The sequence below is a fragment of the Hyla sarda genome, chromosome 1, assembly GCF_029499605.1.
Source record: "Hyla sarda isolate aHylSar1 chromosome 1, aHylSar1.hap1, whole genome shotgun sequence".
Taxonomy (NCBI): Eukaryota; Metazoa; Chordata; class Amphibia; order Anura; family Hylidae; genus Hyla; species Hyla sarda.
In genome coordinates this window covers 197,066,073-197,089,810 of record NC_079189.1, presented here as the reverse complement: position 1 = coordinate 197,089,810, position 23,738 = coordinate 197,066,073, and the positions used below count along the sequence as shown (strand labels likewise).

Sequence of the window (23,738 nt, the reverse complement as noted above, 5' to 3'; positions counted from 1 at the left end):
GCGCTACTTACATCTGCCTGCGAGGACTTCCTGGCGGAGGTGCACGCTGTAAGTGACGTCATCACATGCGCCGTGCAGAACATCAGCATCGCGGCGCTTGCGATGACGTCACTCCCCACGTGCACCTCCGCCAGGAAGTCCCCGCAGGCAGATGTAAGTAGCAGTTTCTTACTATCAGTTTAGTGACGGGGCAAGACTCATTGCCCCATCATATGTGAATTTCTTCCAGCATTTAGCGCTGCTTGCCCAAAGCAGGGCTAAATGCCTGAAGAATTCACCTGCCAAGCGACTGGAACTGCATGTCCTGGGCGTCGGGCAATACAAATTCCACATGGCTCAACGGGTCCCATGGTAGGGCTGGCCCAGCGTGTGAGGGGGACCACCGCCCTTTGAATGGCTCCCTCACATGCTGGGCCCCTGTGTAACTGAACCGGCTGCACAGGCGATATGTCCACCCCTGTGTCCTTGTCTCTAAATATAAGCCTTGTAAACAGAACCAAAATAAGGTTTATAAAAGAAGACTAATTTAGGCATCACTTAACAATCGAAATGCTCAACCTGAACCTCAAAATAGAAGAATGGGCACTAAAACAGGTTTTAATGGATGTGGCTGCTGGTTGTTAGTGTCTGTCTTAATGGGGCCAAAACTGTGCTGCAAAACTAATAGTTTACAGCTTATTGTAACAAGTACTTGTTTTCTTCTCAAGTACCTGTAAAGCACATGGGGGAATGTATCAAACCTTGCTAAGAGGAAAACTGGTACAGTCAGCAACCAATCAGAACGCTTTGTTCATTCTTCAGAGGCTTTTTAAAAAATGAAAGCTGAAGTCTGATTGGTTGTTATGGGCAACTGCACCACCGTTTCTCTGTACAATGTTTAACCCCTTAAGGACCCATGACGTACGCGTACGTCATGAGTCCTGGTCCTGCGATATAACGCGGGGTCACACGGCGACCCCGCATCATAGTGAAGCCGGGACCCGCCGCTAATAGCGCGCGGCACCAAGCGCGCTATTAACCCTTTAGTCGCACGCTCAAAGCTGAGCCGCATGGCTAAAAACGAAAGTGCCCGGCTAGCTCAGGGAGCTGTTCGGGATCGCCGCGGCATAATCATGGCATCCCCAACAGCTGTAGCACAGGAGGAGGTCTTCTTACCTTCTCCTGCGCTGTCCGATCGGCGAATGAATGCTTCAAGCCTGAGATCCAGGCTTGAGCAATCAATCGCCGAAAACACTGATTGATCCATTCCTATGGAGATGCATCAATCAGTGTTAAAGATCAGTTAATGCAATGTTATAGCCCCCTATAGGAGCTATAATATTGCATAAGGAAAGTGTAAAAAAATCATTAACCCTTTGAATGATCCCTTCCCCAATAAAAGTTTGAATCAACCGACATTTCCAAGAATAAAAAAAAACAGTATAAATAAAAATAAACATATGTGGTATCGCCGCGTGCGGAAATGTCCGAATTATAAAAATATACCATTTTTTAAACCGCACGTTCAATGGCGTACGCACAAAAAAATTCCCAAGTCGAAAATAGCGTATTTTTGGTCACTTTTTATATCATAAAAAAATGAATAAAAAGCGATCAAAAAGTCCGATCAACACAAAAATCGTACCGATAAAAACTTCAGAACACAACGCAAAATATGAGCCCTCATACCGGCCCGTATGCTGAAAAATAAATAAGTTATAGGGGCCAGAAAATGACAATTTTAAACGTATGAATTTTCCTTCATGTATTCATGATTTTTTTCAGAAGTGCGACAAAATCAAACCTATATAAGTAGGGTATCATTTTAACCGTATGGACCTACAGAATAATGATAAGGTGTAATTTTGACCAAAAAAATGCACTGCAAAGAAACGGAAGCCCCCAAAAGTTACAAAATGAAACTTTTTCTTCAATTTTGTCGCACAATGATTTATTTTTCCGTTTCGCTGTGGATTTTTTGGTAATGTCACTGAAAAGTAGAATTGGTGGTGCAAAAAATAAGCCATCATATGGATTTTAAGGTGCAAAATTGAAAACGTTATGATATTTAGAACGTGATGAGGAAAAATTAAAATGCAAAAACGGAAAAACGCTGAGTCCTTAAGGGGTTAATAAATCTCCCCAATGGTTTCTATTGCAATTAAATATAAACTGCATGCACACTATCACCCATAACCACAAGGTTTTTTTTTATTTTATTTTAAGTGAATAAATAGGCACTGCCATTTAAAAAAAAACTTTGCACAGATCAATAGTACAAAGATCAATCAAAAGTAAATATAAAAGAAACTTTGTCATGGATCTTATCAGACAAAAATGCTTCAATCTTCTGTTCTCAAACATAAAAACAGAAAAAATAGTCCTGCAGGTCAGTCTGAGATCAAATTATAAGCTGTAAATACAAGTCTATGGAGGAGGTGAGGGGGACATGGGAGGGGGACACTGCAGACAGTATAGAGAGACAGCAGACTACTGTGTAAGGCTGCATTCTTATCACGTTTTGCAGTTATGGTCACCGGATCCGCCTGGGAAATGTGAAAACCGAGCGCTCCCATATCCCGACCAGACCCGGCCCATATCTCATTCAAATGACCAGAGTCAAATAGTGACTCCGATTGGCTCATTTTTGCCCCGTATCCGGTTTTCTGACTCCAGTAGACTCATTCAAATGAATGATCTATGGGCCGGTCCTGCTGGGATACAGGAGCACCCGGCTTTCACATTTCCCAGCCAGATCTGGTGACCATAACTGCAAAACGTGGTGTGAATGCATTCTATCAGTTCTCACACAATGCTGTATTCACTGACTGCTCACCACTGCTTTGCCATGCTTTCCCTATTGCTGATGCCTCTAATGGTAGCTTATCTTGAGAAATCACCTGAAACGACAGGTATGCTTTAACACGTTAAGGACCAAGGGCGTACCGAGATACCAAAGCCCCCAAAATTAACAAAATTGCGAAAATAAACAAAATAAATGATGTCATTACAAATAACAATTGATGACACAATAAACAAGCCCTTATATGAGTCTGTAGGTGCAAAATTGAGTGCGTTATGATTTTTAGAAGGAGAGGAGGAAAAAACTACAGACCCAGCCAATTTTAATTTTTGCACTTTAAAAGGGTATTCCGGTGGAAAACTTTTTTTTTTTTCTTAATATCAACTGGTGCCAGAAAGTTAAACAGATTTGTAAATGACTTATATTAAAAAAATCTTAATCCTTCCAGTACTTATTAGCTGCTGAATACTACAGAGGAAATTATTTTCTTTTTGGAACACAGTGCTCTCTGCTGACATCATGACGACAGTGCTCTCTGCTGACATCTCTGTCCATTTTAGGCACTGTCCAGAGCAGCATATGTTTTCTATGGGGATTTTCTCCTACTCTGGACAGTTCTCAAAATGGACAGAGATGTCAGCAGTGAACACTGTGGTCATGATGTCAGCAGAGAGCTCTGTGTTCCAAAAAGAAAATAATTTCCTCTGTAGTATTCAGCAGCTTATAAGTACTGGAAGGATTAATAATTTTTAATAGAAGTCATTTACAAATCTGTTAAACTTTCTGGCACCAGTTGATAAAAAAAAAAAGTTTTCCACCGGAGTACCCCTTTAACCCCTTAACAACAATGGACCGGTGCATGCGTCATACGCAGCAGGTCGCCACAGCAATCATCAGCCAGGGACCCGCTGGATATGGCGGACATCTGAAATCGTGCGGATGTCCGCCATTAACCCCTCAGATGCCGTGATCAATACAGATCACGGCATCTGCGGCAGTTCGGTACTTTCAATGGATGATCGGATCACCCACAGCACTGCCGCGGCGATATGATCATCCAGCATGGCGGCTGGTGGTCCCTTCACCTTGTTCTGGCCGTCTCCTGGGGTCTTCTGCTCTGGTCTCAGATCAAGCAAGATGACCGATAATACTGATCAGTGCTGTGCCCTATACATAGCACTGAACAGTATTAGCAATCAAACGATTGCTATAGATAGTCCCCTATTTTTTTTGTCCCTTAAAGTGTAAAAATGAAAGTAAAAACAGTAAAAAAAAATTGTGAAAAATCCCCTCCCCGATAAAAATGTCCTTTTTTCCCATTTTACCCCCATAAAGTGTAAAAAAAACAAAACATGAATACACATATTTGGTATTTGGTATTGTTATTGATCCCATATGATGAATGGCGTGAATGTAAAAATAAAAAAAGCGCAAATTGCTACTTTTTTGTTACATTTTATAAAAAAATATAATAATAAACATTTTTATAACAGTTTCATAACCACAAATGGGGTATCAATAAAAAAGTACACATCATGAGTACACAAAAAATTAGCCCCATATCGCCGCTTATACGGAAAAATGAAAAAGTTATAGGTCGTCAAAATAGAAGGATTTTAAACATACTAATTTGGTTAAAAAGTTTGGGATTTTTTTTAAGCGCAACAGTAATAGAAAAGTAAATAATTATGGGCATCATTTTAATCGTATTGACCCACAGAATAAAGAACATGTAATTTTTACCGTAAATTGTACGGCGCGGAAACGAAACCTTCCAAAATTTGCAAAATTGCGGTTTTCTTTTTAATTTCCCCACACAAATTGTATTTTTTTGATTGCACCATACATTTAATGGTAAAATGAGTGATTTCATTATGCAGGAAAACTGGTCACGCAAAAAACAAGCCCTCATACTAGTCTGTGGATGAAAATATAAAAGAGTTACGATTTTTAGAAGACAAGGAGGAAATAACGGAAATGCAAAAATAAAATTGGCCTGGTCCTTAAGGTCAAAATGGGCTGTGTCCTTAAGGGGTTAAAGGGGTAATCCCATCTGGATATTTAGGACATATCCACAGGATTTTCCAGAAATGTCCTATAGATGTATATTTTACCCCCACCATTACCATCTTGATGCAAGGAATTGAATTGAATGGCAGTCAAGCATGCTCTATGGGACTGACCATATACAGTTCATCACCGAGCAACATGATGCATTTTAAAAAAACTGCTTTTGAAAGGTAATTTTTTAAATATATTTTTTTCTCTCCAAGGGGACAAGGTAATCCCACTATGTATGCCTCAGTGTGGAAAATGCAGTTCTTGCATTAACCCAAACACCAACTGCTGTCTAAAAACACAGTGAGTATTCTTTGCAAATAGACTTGGATTTTATAGTGTTCATATTAATTCTGCCCATCCTTACACAGTTGGCACCTCTGCAGCCAGTTCATTTGTTTAGTTGATTGCAGAATATTTGGAACATGTTATGCATTACTTATGATGAGATAACTGCATGGGGTTGGAACATAGTTTTTACAGTATACAGTAGGCTATATTGATATCATAGTGTAAAAAAATGAAAATTCTGATCAAGAGTCCAAACCCTCATTGTCCAACACAAGCTGATGAATGTGTATGAATGGGAAGCTGTCAGTCAGGATATAAACTAGGGTTAGGGTACTCATGGGTTCATTTTACTACAATACAATGTTCAATACACTGAATGATCACTGCCTTAGGAAGATCTACCGCCTGACATTGTGTTAATAATGTGATACCATGTGGTGGCTGCATCATCATGGTCTCTCAGATGATGGCCCATATTTATCAAACTGTGTGAGAGAATAATTGATATAATTTGCCCACAGCAACCAATCACAGCTCGGCTTTCATTTTAACTAAGCCTATTAAGATATAAAAGTGAGACATTGATTGGTTGCTGTGGACAAATCTGAATTCTTTTTAAAGGGGTATTCCGCTGCTCAGCGTTTGGAACAAACTGTTCCAAACGCTGGAGCTGGCTCTGTAAGCTCGTGACGTCATAGCCCTGTCCCCTCATGACATCATGTCTCACCCCCTCAATGTAAATCTATGGAAGGGGGCGTGGCAGTTTTCACGCCCCTCCCATAGACTTGCAGTGATGGGGCGGGCCGTGACGTCATGAGGGGGCAGGGCAGTGACATCACGAGCTCACGGCACCAGCTCCAGCGTTCGGAACAGTTTGTTCCAAACACTTAGCAGCGGAGTACCCCTTTAATCTGGGCCATGTTGACCTCTCCCCTACACAGGAAAAGGTAACATTTGCCAGTCATGGGTAAACATGTTGACTTGATTGTCTTCGACTGCGGCCTGGTTGTTGGTTCCTTGAGGTGGGCTGACAGTATTTCTGATACAGCCACACTTCTTCACTTTTCCCGACCAAGGTATCCAAATTGCATCAAGGTTGGATGAACCATGGATAGACATGGTACAGAAGATAAGACAGTGGCAGACCACATGAGATTGATCCAAGACGTGAGCATCCAGTGGCACGATTGGTTTCTAAGCATGACTTCTCACAGTGGACCATCTCAATAATAGTTCTATGAGCTTACCATTGGCAGGAACTTTTAAGTTAGATGTACAAAGACTAATTAGTGAGTGAGGAGAGGGTTAGAGCATTGTGGCAGTGTTATATGTATACAGCAAAAAAAAAAAAAAAGGATCCTTTTTTAGTACCGTATATACTCGAGTATAAGCCGACCCGAGTATAAGCCGAGACCCCTACTTTCAACCCAAAATCCCAGGAAAAGTTACTGACTCGAGTATAAGCCTAGGGTGGGAAATACATCATCCCCCCCTTGTCATCATCCAGACCCGTCATTAACATCCTCATCATCATCACCGCCTGTCATCATCCAGACCCTCATCATCATCACCTGTCATCATCCCCGTGTCATCATCCCACACATCCCCCCTTCATCATCCCCTTGTCATCATCCCCACCCCCTTCATCATCCCCTTGTCATCATCCCCACCCCCTTCATCATCCCCTTGTCATCATCCCCACCCCCCTTCATCATCCCCTTGTCATCATCCCCACCCCCCTTCATCATCCCCTTGTAATCATCCCACACCCCTCCCCTTCATCATCCCTTTGTCATCATCCCCACCCCCCTTCATCATCCCACACCCCCCCTTCATCATCCTCTTGTCATCATCCCACACCCCCCCCTTCATCATCCTCTTGTCATCATCCGCCCTCAGTGGTCTTCAACCTGCGGACCTCCAGAGGTTTCAAAACTACAACTCCCAGCAAGCCGGGGCAGCCATCGGCTGTCCGGGCTTGCTGGGAGTTGTAGTTTTGAAACCTCCGGAGGTCCGCAGGTTGAAGACCACTGCGGCCGTCGACATCATCCAGCCCCCTCTCACCCCCTTTAGTTCTGTACAGTACTCGCCTCCGCTCGGCGCTGGTCCGTCCGGTGGGATAGTGGTGAGTAGGTCGTCCGGTGGGATAGTGGTTCCGGGCTGCTATCTTCACTGGGGGCGCCTCTTCTCCGCGCTTCGGGCCCAGAATAGAGGCATTGCCTTGACGATGACGCAGAAGTACGTTGGCAATGAACGTACCTCTGCGTAGTTGTCAAGGCAACATGACTATTCTGGGGCCGGGCCCGAAGCGCTTAGAAGAGGCCTCCCCGGTGAAGATAGCAGCCCGGAACCACTATCCCACCGGACGACCTCCTCTCCGGACAGTCCTGCAGCACCGGACCAGCGCCGAGCGGAGGCGAGTACTGTACAGAACTAAAGGGGGGTGAGAGGGGGCTGGATGATGTCGACGGCCGCAGTGGTCTTCAACCTGCGGACCTCCGGAGGTTTCAAAACTACAACTCCCAGCAAGCCCGGACAGCCGATGGCTGCCCGGGCTTGCTGGGAGTTGTAGTTTTGAAACCTCTGGAGGTCCGCAGGTTGAAGACCACTGCGGGTGGAGAGTTCACTCGAGTATAAGCCGAGGGGGGTGTTTTCAGCACGAAAAATCGTGCTGAAAAACTCGGCTTATACTCGAGTATATACGGTATATGCTTTCACCATTGAAACAACATAAAAAAAGGTATAGTATAGTGGTTTCTTTTTAATTATGCAAAATATTCTCTAACTTAAATTGCTTCATGTTAATAGAGTAGGACAATAACTTGCAGAATCATAAGCATTTGATTTTTTTTCCTTTTTTCCCCCCAATGCAGCATTAGTGTAGCCCAAAATGTTATGCCTGATAAAACAACAAGGTTCTCATGCAAGGGGAAGGTTGTGTATCATTTTTTATGGACAAGTACTTTTTCAGAATATACTGTAGTACCCATTGACGCTGTTGCAAAGATTGACGACAGAGCACCACTAGACAAGGCATGTCTGTTTGGTTGTGGATTTCCAACTGGATATGGAGCAGCTGTAAATACAGCCAAGGTGAGGCATTATTAGTGTACTTATATATATATATATATATATATATATATATATATCTATATATATATATATATATATATAGATATATATATATATATATATATATATATATATATATTGGGGGAGATTTATCATTGCTTTTAGAGCATTTTTTTGTCTATGCTTTGGCGCAGTTCAGGCGCAAGCAGCATATTTAGCGACTTTTATGCGTCTTTTGATGTAGAAAGTTTTACTCTTTTTGCCTACCCGTAGAACTTTTTCTTTTTGACAATGCAGTGGTCATGTATTTAGCATTTGCAACTTTTGTCAAAAGTCGCTATTTTGTGCGCAAAGTACTTTTTTAGGTGCAAAGCTACACCACCTACCAGTAGGCATGAGAATCACTTCTACCTTCCACAATTCAACCTTTAACCTCTTGTAGACGACAGTGTCCCACTCCCTTTCTATGAGACGCTCAGGAGCTGAGCGCAGGTCATAGCTGGGTGGACCTGGCGGCTATCTGCCACCAGGACCCATCTCTAATGCTAGATATTCCCGATCATGGTGATCCCCGGCTTTAACCCCTTAGACACCGCAATCAAATTTGATAGTAGCGTCTAAAATGCAAGTAAAAATGTCCCGGCAGCTCTGTGAAATTAAAAACACCTAACCTGCCAAATTCAGGACCTGGGAAAGTGTCTACTTCCCTCCCTCACAAGCGTCTAGAAAAAGTGTATGTGGTAGAGCTTTTCCCACCACAGCAGTGCTGCGCAAGATTCATCATCCTGCTGCACCTTCTTGATAAATAAGATGCACGCTAGTCAAATCCACCTCCCAAATAAACGTGGGAAAATAGCTCTACCGTAGACATTCTTTGATAAATCTTTTCTATTGTACCTATGGAATTCTATGTAATTAACCTCTTAAGGACGCAGGGCGTACCTGTACGCCCTGCGCCCGGTTCCTTGTGCTTAAAACGGGGTCACGCTGTCTCCCCGCATCACACTGGGTCGGTCCCGGCTAACAGTGCGCGGCACCGATCGTTGTGCCGTGTGCTATTAACCCTTCAGAAGTGGCGATCAAAGTTGATCGCCACGTGCTGAAAATGAAAGTAAACGTTTCCCGGCAGCTCAGTCGGGCTGATCGGGACTATCGCGATAAAATCTCAATGTCCAAATCAGCTAGGACAGGAGCGGAGGTCCCCTTACCTTGCTCTGTTGCGTCGGATCAGCGTTTCATTGCTCCAAGCCTGAGCTACAGGCTTGAGCAATTGAGCCCCTAACTCGCCGATCCATGCAAAGCTATGGCTTTGCAGGGATCAGGGTAAAAGATCAGTGTGCGCAGTGTTATAGCCCCCTATGGGAGCTATAACACTGCAAAAAAAAAGTGGAAAAAACAATGTTAACAAAGGTCATTTAACCCCTGCCCTAATAAGTTTGAATCACCCCCCTTTTCCCATAAAAAAAAACTGTGTAAATAGAAATAAAAATAAAGTATCGTCACATGCGTAAATGTCAAAACTATAAAAATATATCATTAATTAAACCGCACGGTCAATGGCGTATGCGCAAAAAAAATCCAAATACAAAATAGCGTATTTTTGGTCACTTTTTATATCATAAAATTTATAAAAAGCGGTCAAAAAGTCAGATCAATGTAAAAATGGAACCAATAAAAACTTCAGAACACGGCGCAAAAAATTAGCCCTCATACCAGCCCGTACGAAGAAAAATAAAAAAGTTATAGGGGTCAGAAGATGACAGTTTTAAACGTATACATTTTCCTGCATGTGGTTATGATTTTTTTCAGAAGTACGACAAAATCAAACCTATAAAGATAAGGTGTTATTTCTACCAAAAAAATGCACTGTGTAGAAACGGGAGCCCCCCAAAATTTACAAAATGAAATTTTTTCTTACATTTTGTCTTACAATTATTATTTTTTTCTGTTTTGCCGTGGATTTTTGGATAAATGTTACGCCGAGCGCTCCGGATCCCCGCTCCTCCCCGGAGCGCTCGCAGCACCGGGTGCGCTGCAATATCTCTCCCAGCCGGGATGCGATTCGCGACGCGGGAGGCGCCTGCTCGCGATGCGCGTCCCGGCTCCCGTACCTGACACGTTCCCCCTCTGTCTTGTCCCGGCGCGCGCGGCCCCGCTCCTTAGGGCGCGCGCCGGGTCTCTGCAATTTAAAGGGCCACTGCGCCACTGATTGGCGCAGCTGGTCTAATCAGTGTTATCACCTGTGCACTCCCTACTTATACCTCACTTCCCCTGCACTCCCTCGCCGGATCTTGTTGCCATTGTGCCAGTGAAAGCGTTCCCTTGTGTGTTCCTAGCCTGTGTTCCAGACCTCCTGCCGTTGCCCCTGACTACGATCCTTGCTGCCTGCCCTGACCTTTTGCTACGTCCGACCTTGCTCCTGTCTACTCCCTTGTACCGCGCCTATCTTCAGCAGTCAGAGAGGTTGAGCCGTTGCTGGTGGATACGACCTGGTTGCTACCGCCACTGCAAGACCATCCCGCCTTGCGGCGGGCTCTGGTGAATACCAGTAGCAACTTAGAACCGGTCCACCAACACGGTCCACGCCAATCCCTCTCTGGCACAGAGGATCCACCTCCAGCCAGCCGAATCGTGACAATAAAATGCTCTTTTCTTTTTACATTTCTTTTTTGTCTGACCAGGAACTGCTAAGAGCATGAGCAAATCCACATAGCAAACCTTTCCTGCTCTTGACAGTTCCTAAAATGCTGGTGTTACCCTAAATTTTTCATTTTCACAAGGGAAAATAGGAAAAAAGCCCCCCAAAATTTGTAACCCCATTTCTTCTAAGTAAGAACATACCCCATATGTGGATGTAAAGTGCTCTGCGGGCAAACTACAATACTCAATAGAAGTAATTTACAAATCTGTTTAACCCCTTAACGACGCAGGACGTATATTTACTGAGATCCAGGCAGGAGCAGTCAAGCGCCGATAACACTGATCACAGGCGTGTTAATACACGCCAGTGATTAGCATAGGAGATCAGTGTGTGCAGTGTTATAGGTCCCTATGGGACCTATAACACTGCAAAAAAAAAGTTTAAAAAAAAGTGTTAATAAAGGTCATTTAACCCCTTCCGTAATAAAAGTTTGAATTACCCCCCTTTTCCCATAAAAAAAAGAAAACAGTGTAAATAAAAAAAAATAAACGTATGTAGTATTGCCGCGTGCATAAATGTCTGAACTATAAAAATATATAATTAATTAAACCGCACGGTCAATGGCGTACGCGCAAAAAAATTCCAAAGTCCAAAAAAGCTTATTTTGGTCACTTTTTATACCATTAAAAAATGAATAAAAAGTGATCAAAAAGTCTGATCAAAACAAAAATCATATCGTTAAAAACTTCAGATCACAGCGCAAAGAATAAGCCCTCATATCGCCCTGTATATTGAAAAATAAAAATGTTATAGGGGTCAGAAGATGACATTTTTAAACGTATAAATTTTCCTGCATGTAGTTATGATTTTTTCCAGAAGTACGACAATATCCAACCTATATAAGTAAGGTATCATTTTAACCGTATGGACCTACAGAATAATGATAAGGCGTCATTTTTACTGAAATATGCACTGCGTAGAAAAGGAAGCCCCCAAAAGTTACAAAATGGCGTTTTTTCTTTGATTTTGTCGGACAATCATTTTTTGTCCCGTTTCGCCGTGAATATTTAGGTAAAATGACTAATGTCACTGAAAAGTAGAATTGGTGATGCAAAAAATAAGCCATAATATGGATTTTTAGGTTGAAAATTTAGAGGGTTATGATTTTTAAAAGGTAAGGAGGAAAAAACGAAAGTGCAAAAACGGAAAAACCCTGAGTCCTTAAGGGGTTAACGTTCTGGCACCAGTTGATTTAAAAAAAAAAAAATTTTTCACCGGAATACCCTTTTAATATATTTTTTGTATATAAATGCCATGAGTTGATTTAAAGAAGTAAGTAGTAAATGATAGTAAAATTCTATAAATGTTGTTTTGGTTCTGCAGGTAACACCTAGTTCTACTTGTGCCATATTTGGTTTAGGAGCCATTGGGCTGTCAGCCATTATAGGCTGCAAATTATCTGGAGCTTTAAGAATAATAGCCATAGATATCAACAGTAGCAAGTTTGAAAAGGCAATGGCCTTTGGCGCCACTGAATGCATAAACCCTAAGGATTACAGCAAACCGATAGAGGAGGTGATAATGGAAATGACAGGGCTTGGAGTCCATTATTCTTTCGAGTGTATAGGAAAAACAGACGTCATGGTATGTATACTAACACTTAAGTGCTTTGTTTATTCATGTGGTCTTAGAAATATTTAAGGTTCGGATATTTAAGGTACTCAACTTATCTCCAGCCACTCCTCCGGTGCCTCAGGTATCCTACTCCCAGCCTTCACAGCGATCCTCTTCCTTCTTTTTGTAGTGGATGCATCACACTGCGGCTCATCTAATCACCAGCCACAGCAATATCTTGCCTCAGCCGCTCAGTGGCTGAGTGGCAGTGGGACATATTGGTCCTCGGCACCAGGAAGGAGACCAGGGCTAGTACTTAATACAATCACACTGTCACTCAGCAACTCACTGGCTGAGGCAGGACATCAATGTACTGCAACCGTTGTTGATGCGTCAACCACATGAAGAAGAAAGAGGATAGCTGTGGTCAGAAGCGAGATACCAGAGGCATTGGGGATTGGAGGGAAGTAAGTCAATTTATTTATTTATTTTTAAATGCCGGTTTTCTGGGCTATATCCCAGAGTGCTCCTATAATATCTATTATCTCTGGGAATCTTGGGTGGCTTACTCGATAACTCCATGTAATATAACATAAGTACATAATATGGTTATTATATTTTTGGGGTGAAGAGTTATTTGTGGTTTAGGGAATTAAAGTGTACTTATAATGAGTGGTCTAACTTCTACCATAGCAGCGGCTGCAGGGCCCAGGTCTTTCAGAATTATTGTCAACTGAATCTGAATGCTCAGGACACAAACATAGTTTAATACAATGGTGGAACATGGAGCCATCAGCATTCTGCTCTACTTTTCGCTCTAGAGTTTTATTAGCAGCAGGCCTAAAAACACTTTACCAAGACAGGATGTTAGCAGAAGTTATCGCAATGCAGAGACATAATTTCACCTGCCTGTACTGGGCCACTGACAACCAGAAGAGGCCTGCAGACTTACCTGTTTTGTTTATTTTGGGATCCAGATTAAATATTCCTAAGTAATCCTTTCAATATTTTAATGGTCACTATAGGGGCATCAGTATTGTCAGGGGGGACACTGAGATGACATTGCTACTGTTCAAGGGGAGGTATTTACTACACATCTATATTTCCCTAGAAAAAAAATTATAGATCTTATGTCTGATAATTTAGTAATATGGTCGGGGTTCTGGTAACCTTTGGACCTGCTCTGGGTTCTGATAACTTTAGGGCCTGCTCTGGGGCCTGATAACTTAGAGGTCTAATAAACATGGTGTCTGCTCTGCAATTTGATAACCTAGGGGTCAACAAAAACTTTTGATATAATGTAGATAATACCATTATTTAAATATTTGTCATATACATTGGTTAATAAAAGCTGTCCCTGCAGCTACTGTATGTGTATCTCTATGAGGAGTCCAAATACAGTAAGTGAGGGCATCATTGCACAGAGCTCTGTGCAGGCTCCTGGCAAGTCAATTATCCTGATGTGTGAGCCAGAAGTGTGTCACAGAGCATCATTGCACAGAGCTCTGCATGTCCTCAGTGTACAGAGCCCTGCTTGTCTTCAGTGTACAGAGCTCTGCTCCCTCCTTGTCCTCAGAGTACAGAGCCCTCTTTGTCCTGTGTGCAGAGCCCTACTTGTCCTCAGTGTACTGAGCCCTGCTTGTCCTCAGTGTACAGAGCCCGGCTTGTCCTCAGTGTACAGAGCCCTGCCTGTCCTCAGTGCACAGAGCCCTGCTTGTCTTCACTGCATAGAGCCCTGCTTGTCCTCAGTGTACAAAGCCCTACTTGTCCTCAGTGTACAGAGCCCTGCCTGTCCTCAGTGTACAGAGTCCTGTTTGTCCTCAGTGTACAGAGCCCTGCTTGTCCTCAGTGTACAGAGTCCTGCTTGTCCTCAGTGTACAGAGCCCTCCTTGTCCTCAGTGTACAGAGTCCTGCCTGTCCTCAGTGCACAGAGCCCTGCTTGTCTTCTCAGTGTACAGAGCCCGGCCTGTCCTCAGTGCGCAGAGCCCTGCTTGTCCTCAGTGTACAGAGCCCTGCTTGTCCTCTGTGTACAGAGCCCTACTTGTCCTCAGTGTACAGAGCTCTGCCTGTCCTCAGTGTACAGAGCCCTGCCTGTCCTCAGTGCGCAGAGCCCTGCTTGTCCACAGTGTACAGAGCCCTGCTTCTCCTCTGTGTACAGAGCCCTGCTTGTCTTCAGTGTACAGAGCCCTGCTTGTCCTCAGTGTACAGAGCCCTGCTTGTCCTCACTGCACAGAGCCCTCCTTGTCCTCAGTGTACAGAGTCCTGCCTGTCCTCAGTGCACAGAGCCCTGCTTGTCTTCTCAGTGTACAGAGCCCGGCCTGTCCTCAGTGCGCAGAGCCCTGCTTGTCCTCAGTGTACAGAGCCCTGCTTGTCCTCTGTGTACAGAGCCCTACTTGTCCTCAGTGTACAGAGCTCTGCCTGTCCTCAGTGTACAGAGCCCTGCCTGTCCTCAGTGCGCAGAGCCCTGCTTGTCCACAGTGTACAGAGCCCTGCTTCTCCTCTGTGTACAGAGCCCTGCTTGTCCTCAGTGAACAGAACCCTGCTTGTCCTCAGTGTACAGAGCCCTGCTTGTCCTCACTGCACAGAGCCCTGCTTGTCCTCACTGCACAGAGCCCTGCTTGTCCTCAGTGTACAGAGCCCTGCTTCTCCTCTGTGTACAGAGCCCTGCTTGTCCTCAGTGTACAGAGCCCTGCTTGTCCTCAGTGTACAGAGCCCTGCTTGTCCTCACTGCACAGAGCCCTCCTTGTCCTCAGTGTACAGAGTCCTGCCTGTCCTCAGTGCACAGAGCCCTGCTTGTCTTCTAAGTGTACAGAGCCCGGCCTGTCCTCAGTGCGCAGAGCCCTGCTTGTCCTCAGTGTACAGAGCCCTGCTTGTCCTCTGTGTACAGAGCCCTACTTGTCCTCAGTGTACAGAGCTCTGCCTGTCCTCAGTGTACAGAGCCCTGCCTGTCCTCAGTGCGCAGAGCCCTGCTTGTCCACAGTGTACAGAGCCCTGCTTCTCCTCTGTGTACAGAGCCCTGCTTGTCCTCGGTGAACAGAGCCCTGCTTGTCCTCAATGTACAGAGCCCTGCTTGTCCTCACTGCACAGAGCCCTGCTTGTCCTCAGTGTACAGAGCCCTGCTTGTCCTCACTGCACAGAACCCTGCTTGTCCACCCTCACTTCCTGTATTTGGTCTTCTCACAGAGACACACATTCAATAGCTGCAGGAACAAAAATATACAAATGTGTTAACCAATGTATATTATAAATAAAAATATAGTGTTATTATCTACATTATAAAAAATGTTTTTGTTAATGACAGATACACTTTAATGACTGGTCAAAACAGAAAGTATTGCACACAACACAGCTTATGCAATTGCTTCTTGTCTACTGTACAATAGGATACTCCTTAATCCGTCAATCCAAACCATGAGGAGCAGAACTGTTGTCTTAAAACAATGCTGCCATTTTTCCGAGTAACCTCCCTCTTTCTAGAAGAACCCTCAGATTTCCCAGTGAGTGGTATTTACAGATTGTACAGTAAGCCTACGGACTGTCATAGGGGTGGTTGCCACTACTTAGTTTTCATAGAGACATGAAATTTCTCCCCATTGAGAAATGAGCTTTGGTGACTGCATTGTTGATAGTTTAGGCCGTCTTTAGAATATTTGGTGCTCAAACTAAAAGCAGCGATTGTTAAGGAGTTGAATCAGCGAAACGACTGATACACATGGTTCCAGGCAACTTCAATTTTTTAACAGGTCCTCTTAAAAAGTTTCTGACACCTTCAATGCTGTTTTATATGTCTTTGTAGTGGGCATTCTAGTATCTCATGATACATATATATACTGCAATATGTGACTGGGCTTCTTTTCTAGAAACTTATACTACTGCTGTCCGGAACTTTAACTATTAATAGAATTGCTCTTAGATATTTATTGGCCACTATAGCTCCGTTAGAATAAAGGATTTATAACCTATTAAGTTAATAAAGTGACGAGATAAACTGCTCTCATCTAAATAAGCATGATTCTTTTCTGATTTGTTTTATTTTTAGAGAGCTGCATTGGAGTGTACTCACATGGGATATGGAACCAGCGTGATCATAGGCGATGCACCCCCAGATGCACACATAACTTTTGATCCATATCTACTGTTCACAGGTCGTACATGGAAAGGAAGCATATTTGGAGGTACTCACTAGTTCATGCAGATTCTTTACAGGTCTTTTTATATGTTTGGCTTCTGGCTCACAGTTCCCTCTGTTCTGCTGCTCACTCATTCTTACATCCACTGCTCAGGAATGGGCATGTACCAGGCAAGCACTGAGACCACCCTCACTCACCATGCATTCACTTCCTCCGAGTCTGCTGTGCTGTACTAGGTTCATCTATCCAATCACTGCAGAATGCTCTGAAACCCCATCCTCCTTGTTTTCAGACAGGAGTCTAATAGACAGGACTGGAGTGAGCACAGAGGAGTGCTTGTGCCGCCCTCACTTACTGGACTTTGTCCAAGCTTGTGCTTCAGCTGGGACAAAGATAATGCTTCAGTCAGACAGGATTATGTTCTGGATGGTACAGCGACCCCTATTGGTCTTTTTTTATTAGCCATGATTTCTATAAAAAGGAGATACAATAAGTTTATGAATATATTAGAAAGGTTTTGCCAAGATGTACAACACATAATTTATTTTTTGATTTTGACAGTGCCCATTTAGCCTTTTCTATAAAGAATTCAAAAGTGTTTGCTAAGACAAATGTTTGGCTGCGCTTAAAGGGTTTAAACATGAATATTTTAAACTGTCAGCAACATGTTCCGCTATTTAGGCTTTAAGCTTCCTACATTAATTTGCAATCTATGTATTAGGAGATTTAAATGACATGATCACTGACACAGTTCATGGTATTCAAGTTGGTAAATGAGAATTTTTGGATGGAGGCATTCTTGCAGACTATGCACACTTGCACAAAATCTCCTTTGGTTGCTGGTACTGTATTATTGTGGAGCCCTACTTTTTTCATTAAGGCTGAGTTTACACTAGAATTGTGTTTTTATTCCTTTTACAGTGCATTTGGAAAGTTGTCAGGCCCTTCAACTTTTTCCACAGTTTGTTAGGTTTCGGCATTGTTCCAAAGTAAAAAAATTATCATGCATTCCCCTATCATTCTGCACTTAATATCCCATAATGTTAAAGTGAAAACAGAATATAAGAAAACGTGTATTTTATCTAAACGATTCCACAAGAGCTTCTAAAGGGCAAAAATAACAGGGGGTAATGGGCGGCCTTGATGGGTACCATTTTATATTTTGAAATAGGAAGACAAAAATCCAGAAGAGTTTACTGTAGCTATAGGATCAGAGTAAAATTCTATTGACAGTAGTATAAGGGTCATTGTCAATAACACACAGAGATGATATACCTTCCTGTTGAGTGACTAGAGTGTGACAATTCTAAATAGTTAAACATATCCTTGATCACTAAGCACCACTATTCACCTGGAAAAGGGTTGAAGCCCCATATGCTCACAGATCTAATGTTACCATTTGAGCCACTTTAAACTTCTAGGATGTGACGAACCGTCTTGGGGATTAGCTCTTGGATCATTCTGGTCACTTGCTACGGGACACGTTCCTCACAAAAACACTACAGACCACAGTTCTGCATACAAGTCTGGCTCCTTGCCAGCTTTATTTCCACAGGTTGCAGGTAAAACAAAACATAAACAGGAACAAAAATAAAGCCCTAGACCGTCTGGTCACTGACTATACATGTAAGCATGCCCTGTTTATCAACTGGTGAGCTTCCCCCATCCAGTTAAAAACCTGTGCCACCTGCAACCTGTTTTGCTACCAGTTCACACCTGAACTTAGACCACTCACAGCGCCTTCTCCGTGTTACCTAAACAGGGCCCATGTGTCTCCCCCTCTACCAGCCAGCATACTGTTTCCCAGGGAGAGCACAGATTAGATTGCGTCTCCATCTTATATACACGTCCCTTCCCTGCTGCCTCATTACTTAAGAAGCAGGTGAGAGATACTTCAGGGTGAGCAAAGGAAATACACCCTTTCCTTGCCACCTTATCACATACCCCCCCCCCCCTTTGCTCAGACCACCGAGAAAGAGCACATGTATATGAAAGACAGAAACCATCTGCCTTTCCTTTCTCTTGGACAACTTTTGTCCCACAGTCTCTGAAGTCCTTGACTTTTTTCTTCCGGACTTTTACCAGCCACCAATTGCAAGTCTCTCGGTCACACCTCTCCATTACCAGGTTCTTCACCCTGGTGTGGGCAGGGTTGTTGAAATTAAGGACAGAGAGGACCAATGCTTCTAACCTTTGTCTTCTTCTGGCTTGCCGGACCTCTGCCTCTGCTTCAGAGAATCTTTCGGCCTCAGTGGCTTCACCAACCACTGTCTTGTTCTCTGTAGCTTCAGAGGACCTCCGACACGGGTCCATCTCAGTTTCAACTTTAGAGGACTTCCCACCTGGTTTCACCACAGTTTTCACTTCAGGGGATTTCTCACATGGTTTCACCTCATCCCTTACAGCTTTCTCTTCAGGGGCACCAGCTTCCTCAGTTTTGGCTTCAGAGTCTTTGGCTCCTTCAGATTCTTGTGTAGAATCAGCTTCTACTACTGTTTGGCTCTTCTCTGCAGCTTCTTCAGGCTTACTCTTCTCTTCACCTGTAGCTTCAGTTGTGCCATTCTCTTTACCCATAGCTTTTGAGGTTGACTCTGGTTTAGCTTCTGCTTCAGAGGATTTCTCTGCCTCATCATTACCTTCAGAATTTTTGGTCTGCTCAGGTTCAGAGGATTTCCCGCCTGACTTCTCCTTAGTCTCCACTTCAGAGGATTTCACACCAGGTTTCAGCTCAGTCCTAGCTTCAGAGGACTTCTTACAGGGCTTCACCTCAATCTTAGCATTAGAGGACTTTTTACAGGGCTTCAGAGAAAGCATCCCTGTATCCCGTAACTTCTGCCCCAGAAGCCTTTCTTTAGCCAATTCCATCATAGCTTGGTCTCTGCTCTCTTTTAGAACTTTCCAGTCCTCTTCCTTTTTCTCACATTTTCGCTGCTTACACTGGAGCTTAGCGGACTTCATCCTCTCACTGTGAAGTAACTCTGTCAAGTCCCTGACAGTATCTTCCGAAGACAGCAATTGTTTCCTCAACTGTTCATTGTCCGCAAGCACAGCCACCTGCTCGTAGAGTGGTGCTCCCAGCAAAACCAAGGCAGCTACGTGGGACCTTCTGCACGTTTCATTCTGCGCTTCCAAGCTCTCTTTTAAGATCTTCATGTCATCTTCCAGCTTTATATATTTCAGCTGCTCACTCTTGAGCTTTGCAGAGATCATCTTCTCACTGTCCAGCAACTGTTTCTTGGTCTTCTCTAACTCATTGATAGATTTTCCACTCTCACCAATCTGTTAAGATAGATCTGAGATCTCCTGTTGCAAATTCTTGTTTTCATGTTGCAGAGTCTCAACTTGTTCCAGGGCCTCCTCATACTGCTCACGGAGCAAGTCATTGTCATGACGAGCAGATTGAAGAGCATGTGCAAGGGCATTCTTCACCTTTAGTGTTGCAATGCGAATTTTATTCGCGAATATCGCATATTCGCGAATTCGTGAATATTCGCGAATATAGCACTATATATTCGTAATTACGAATATTCGTTTTTTTTATTTTTTTTTATTTTTTACAGTACACATCACAGTGATCATCCCTCTCTGCTTCCAGCTTGTGTGGTGTAAAGAAGGCTCTAATACTACTGGTATATGCGAATTTTCGTACATATTAATTTTCACACACGCGAATCTTCGCATATGCGAAAATAAAATGAGAATAGTTCGAATATGCGAATATTCGCGAATATATGACGAATATTCGTCCATATATTCGCGAATATTCGCGAATTCGAATATGGCCTATGCCGCTCAACACTATTCACCTTGACTTCCTCCTCAAGTTGTCTCTTAGCTTTAGAGACACTCTCCAGATTGCTGGCAAGAGCATCAACTTCCATCTTCATTTCATTCTTCTCTTTTTCAATTTTTTCCATGGCTACCAGCCTAGCCTTGTGATCACTCCGCAGAGCCTGATATGCACCATGTAGAAGACTCACTTCTTCCTGGATTGACATCCGCTTGGCCAGACTCTCCACTTCACTCTCCTTGCTGGTCACAAGACCCTGGGAGCGGGACAGTTCATCCTGCAGAGCCACAAACTCACTTCTGTGGTGCTCCATGACTTTTTCCAGCTGAAGCCTCGCTTCTTGCTCTTTCTTAAAATCAGCAAGCGATTTGTCCCTCTCCTCTGTCAAGCGATGTACATCTTTTTCTTTCTCCGTCAACTTCACAGAAACCATCTGCTGGGATTCTTCCAGATTCTGGATCTGCTCCAGTTTTTCCCAAGGCCAGCTCGTCTTTTCCGAGACCTTTTACTGACAACGGTCTCTTCGCTATCGCTGTTAGACCTTGAGACATCCTCTGGTCCTCTGTCAGACACTCGACCCAGCAATTCTCCATCTCTAGATGAAGTCTCCCCCTTTTTCGGGGTTGCGGCCACTTGTGCCTCGTTATTATCATCAACAACAGGTGCCAACGACACCTGGCACTCTTCCTCTCGCACCATGTTGGCAACTCTGGAGACTCTTGCTGAACACTCCCGTCGGACCGGCAATCCCTTGGCGGTAAGTACGTTGCCCCTAGCAACAACTTCAATGGCTCTTGGCACCAGCGAGTCAGGGCGATTCCCGAACAGTTCCTCTGAACTGTCTCTCGGCTCCTTGGCAGACTTTTCTTTTGTCTTATCACAGTCTCTCCACGGCCTGGCAAAAACGACTAGGGCTCCTGGGTCTGCAACAATATCTGGTCCAGTGGTTCGACCTTCCTGGTTACAACCCCTCTCTGGTCCAGACTCCACATCTCCTTCACTTAGGACTCTGTCTGTGACTGTAAGCGCAGCCCCCAGCTCCACTGGTACTTTCTTTGGTTTTTCCGCAGCCATCTCCGTAGCTTCTTTTCCAGTCACCTCTTTAACTTGACTCGTGGACTGTTCTTCAGCTCCCCTAGTGGTCTGGCACACTCCCACCTGCCATATACCTAGGGTCTGCTGACACTCCCCATCCTCAGCCTCTGCTGAGTTACTGTCCCCTGCCATGTGGTGAAAACCAAGTGTTGTGAGCTTATCAGGTGTTCCTGCTCTAGTCACCTGACTATCTTCCCACAACTGCTGAAAAAACGGAAAATCCTTCCCCAGCACTACTTCATACTCTAAGGTAGGCTCTATTGCTACCTTGTGACTTATGGTACCATAGGGAGTAAAAATACACACATTAACTGTTTTGTAACCCCAAATGCCAGCTTGTATAGACATTACAGCAGGGTCCGGCTTTCTGCAGCTGGTTTTTACCAGACTTATTACACATTTTGGATCTAACAAAACCATCATCTTTTTACCTTCTATTTCCAGCTTACACAGGTTTTCTTTTGTCCTGCGAGAGGTGGCAACAGTACTCTTTACATCAGAACACATTAACATAAGTGTTTCAAGAAAAACATTATCAGCCTGCATGGGTTCATAATATACAGCACCATTGACACAATCCAGTAGAGACACCCCAGTCCTCACTACTTCCGGAACCTTTGGTTGCGAACTCTCAGGTGCACTCTCGGCATCCCACAGCTGCCAGAAATACGGAAAGTCTCTGCCCAGTACAATTTCCACTGTAAGTTCCGCACATACCTCCATCATATGGCTTACTGCCCCAAAAACATGTATCAAAGGTAATTTGAACAGTCTTACCGGGCTCCGGGTGGGACTTCACAAAGGGAATTATTTCTGGCATAATCCGAGATACAGTCTGGCAACAATCCAAGTCCACCCACAGTGGGATTCCGCCCATCAACAACTCACGGGACCTTGGCTTCATCCTGGCGACCACCGGTTGTGGCCCAAGTTGGTTGCCCCCAGCAATGGCCTGCCAATGTCTTTTTTCAGAAAAAAATATCTTGATCCGTTGCCCCTAGCAACGCTCCTCCACAGACACCATCCTGTGCTTGAACTCCTCTGCTGGGCTCCTCAGACTTGCAGTCTTGCAGGGGGTTGCTCCTAGCAACGGCTCCTCTCCAACTTGCCTGTGGGTTGCCTTGGCAGTGGGTTGCCCTTAGCAACAGCGTGCCCGCATCCTCCACCAAAATGTGACGAACTGTCTTGGGGATTAGCTCTCGGATCGTCCTGGTCACTAGCCACGGGACACGTTCCTCACAATAACACCACAGACCACAGTTTCGCATACAAGTCTGGCTCCTCGCCAGCTTTATTTCCACAGGTTTCAGGTAAAACAAAACATAAACAGGAACAAAAATAAAGCCCTAGACTGTCTGGTCACTGACTATACATGTAAGCATGCCCTGTCTATCAACTGGTGAGCTTCCCTCATCCAGTTAAAAACCTGTGCCACCTGCAACCTGTTTTGCTACCAGTTCACACCTGAACTTGGACCACTCGCAGCGCCTTCTGCGTGTTACCTAAACAGGGCCCGTGTGTCCCCCCCTCTAACAGCCAGCATACTGTTTCCAAGGGAGAGCACAGATTAGACTGCGTCTCCATCTTATATACACCTCCCTTCCCTGCTGCCTCATTACTTAAGAAGCAGGTGAGAGATACTTCAGGGTGAGCCAAGGAAATACACCCTTTCCTTGCCACCTTATCACAAGGGGTAAAAATAGAACATTTTTGCGGTTGCCAGCATTATGTTAAGCTCTGTATATGTGCAACACCTGTGCTCCGACCGGACACACCGACCGTGAGCGCTCTCTGCTTATGTCCCCGCTGCTGGTGGGGCTGGGATTCGAATGCGCCCGTATGTGAGTCCCAGCCCGTCACTCACCTCCCTAACCTTCTGCCTCTCTGTTTCCTCGCAGCCTAGGCGGGGGCAAGCGTGGGCCGGAGCTCTTACACTTAAAGGGCCAGTGCTCATTTAAAGGAGAACTCCAGACCATAAAAATTGTCCCCCATAGTGCCGGCAGTAAAAAAATAAAGATGTACATACCTTCCTCCGCTCCCCCGGGGCCTCCGGTGACCAGCTATGGTCTCCGCCGCAATCCACTTCCTGGTTGCTGGTGGTCGGATGAATCAGCCAATCACCACCCGCAGCGCCGTCCAACTGGGCCGGCGATAGGCTGAGTGTGAAAACACTTCAGGACACAAAATTCTTCACTACACCGGCACCTGCGGCCGGGGCTGAAAACGTCACACTGCCACTCAGCCTATCGCCGGCCGAGTCGGACT

At 44.4% G+C, this 23,738-nt stretch overlaps 1 protein-coding gene across 4 annotated transcripts in view; it reads left to right on the top strand.

Annotated features, from left to right (window-relative positions):
- The window catches only part of LOC130362402 (alcohol dehydrogenase 1-like), a 38,288-nt gene that overhangs the window by 8,479 nt on the left and 6,071 nt on the right, over positions 1-23,738 (top strand). For all 4 annotated transcript variants that reach the window (XM_056566809.1, XM_056566815.1, XM_056566802.1 and 1 more), the window contains 4 exons: positions 5,056-5,143; positions 8,005-8,224; positions 12,228-12,488; positions 16,498-16,633. In XM_056566809.1, the coding sequence (XP_056422784.1) occupies positions 5,056-5,143; positions 8,005-8,224; positions 12,228-12,488; positions 16,498-16,633 (705 nt within the window). The remainder of the gene's footprint in view (positions 1-5,055; positions 5,144-8,004; positions 8,225-12,227; positions 12,489-16,497; positions 16,634-23,738) is intronic.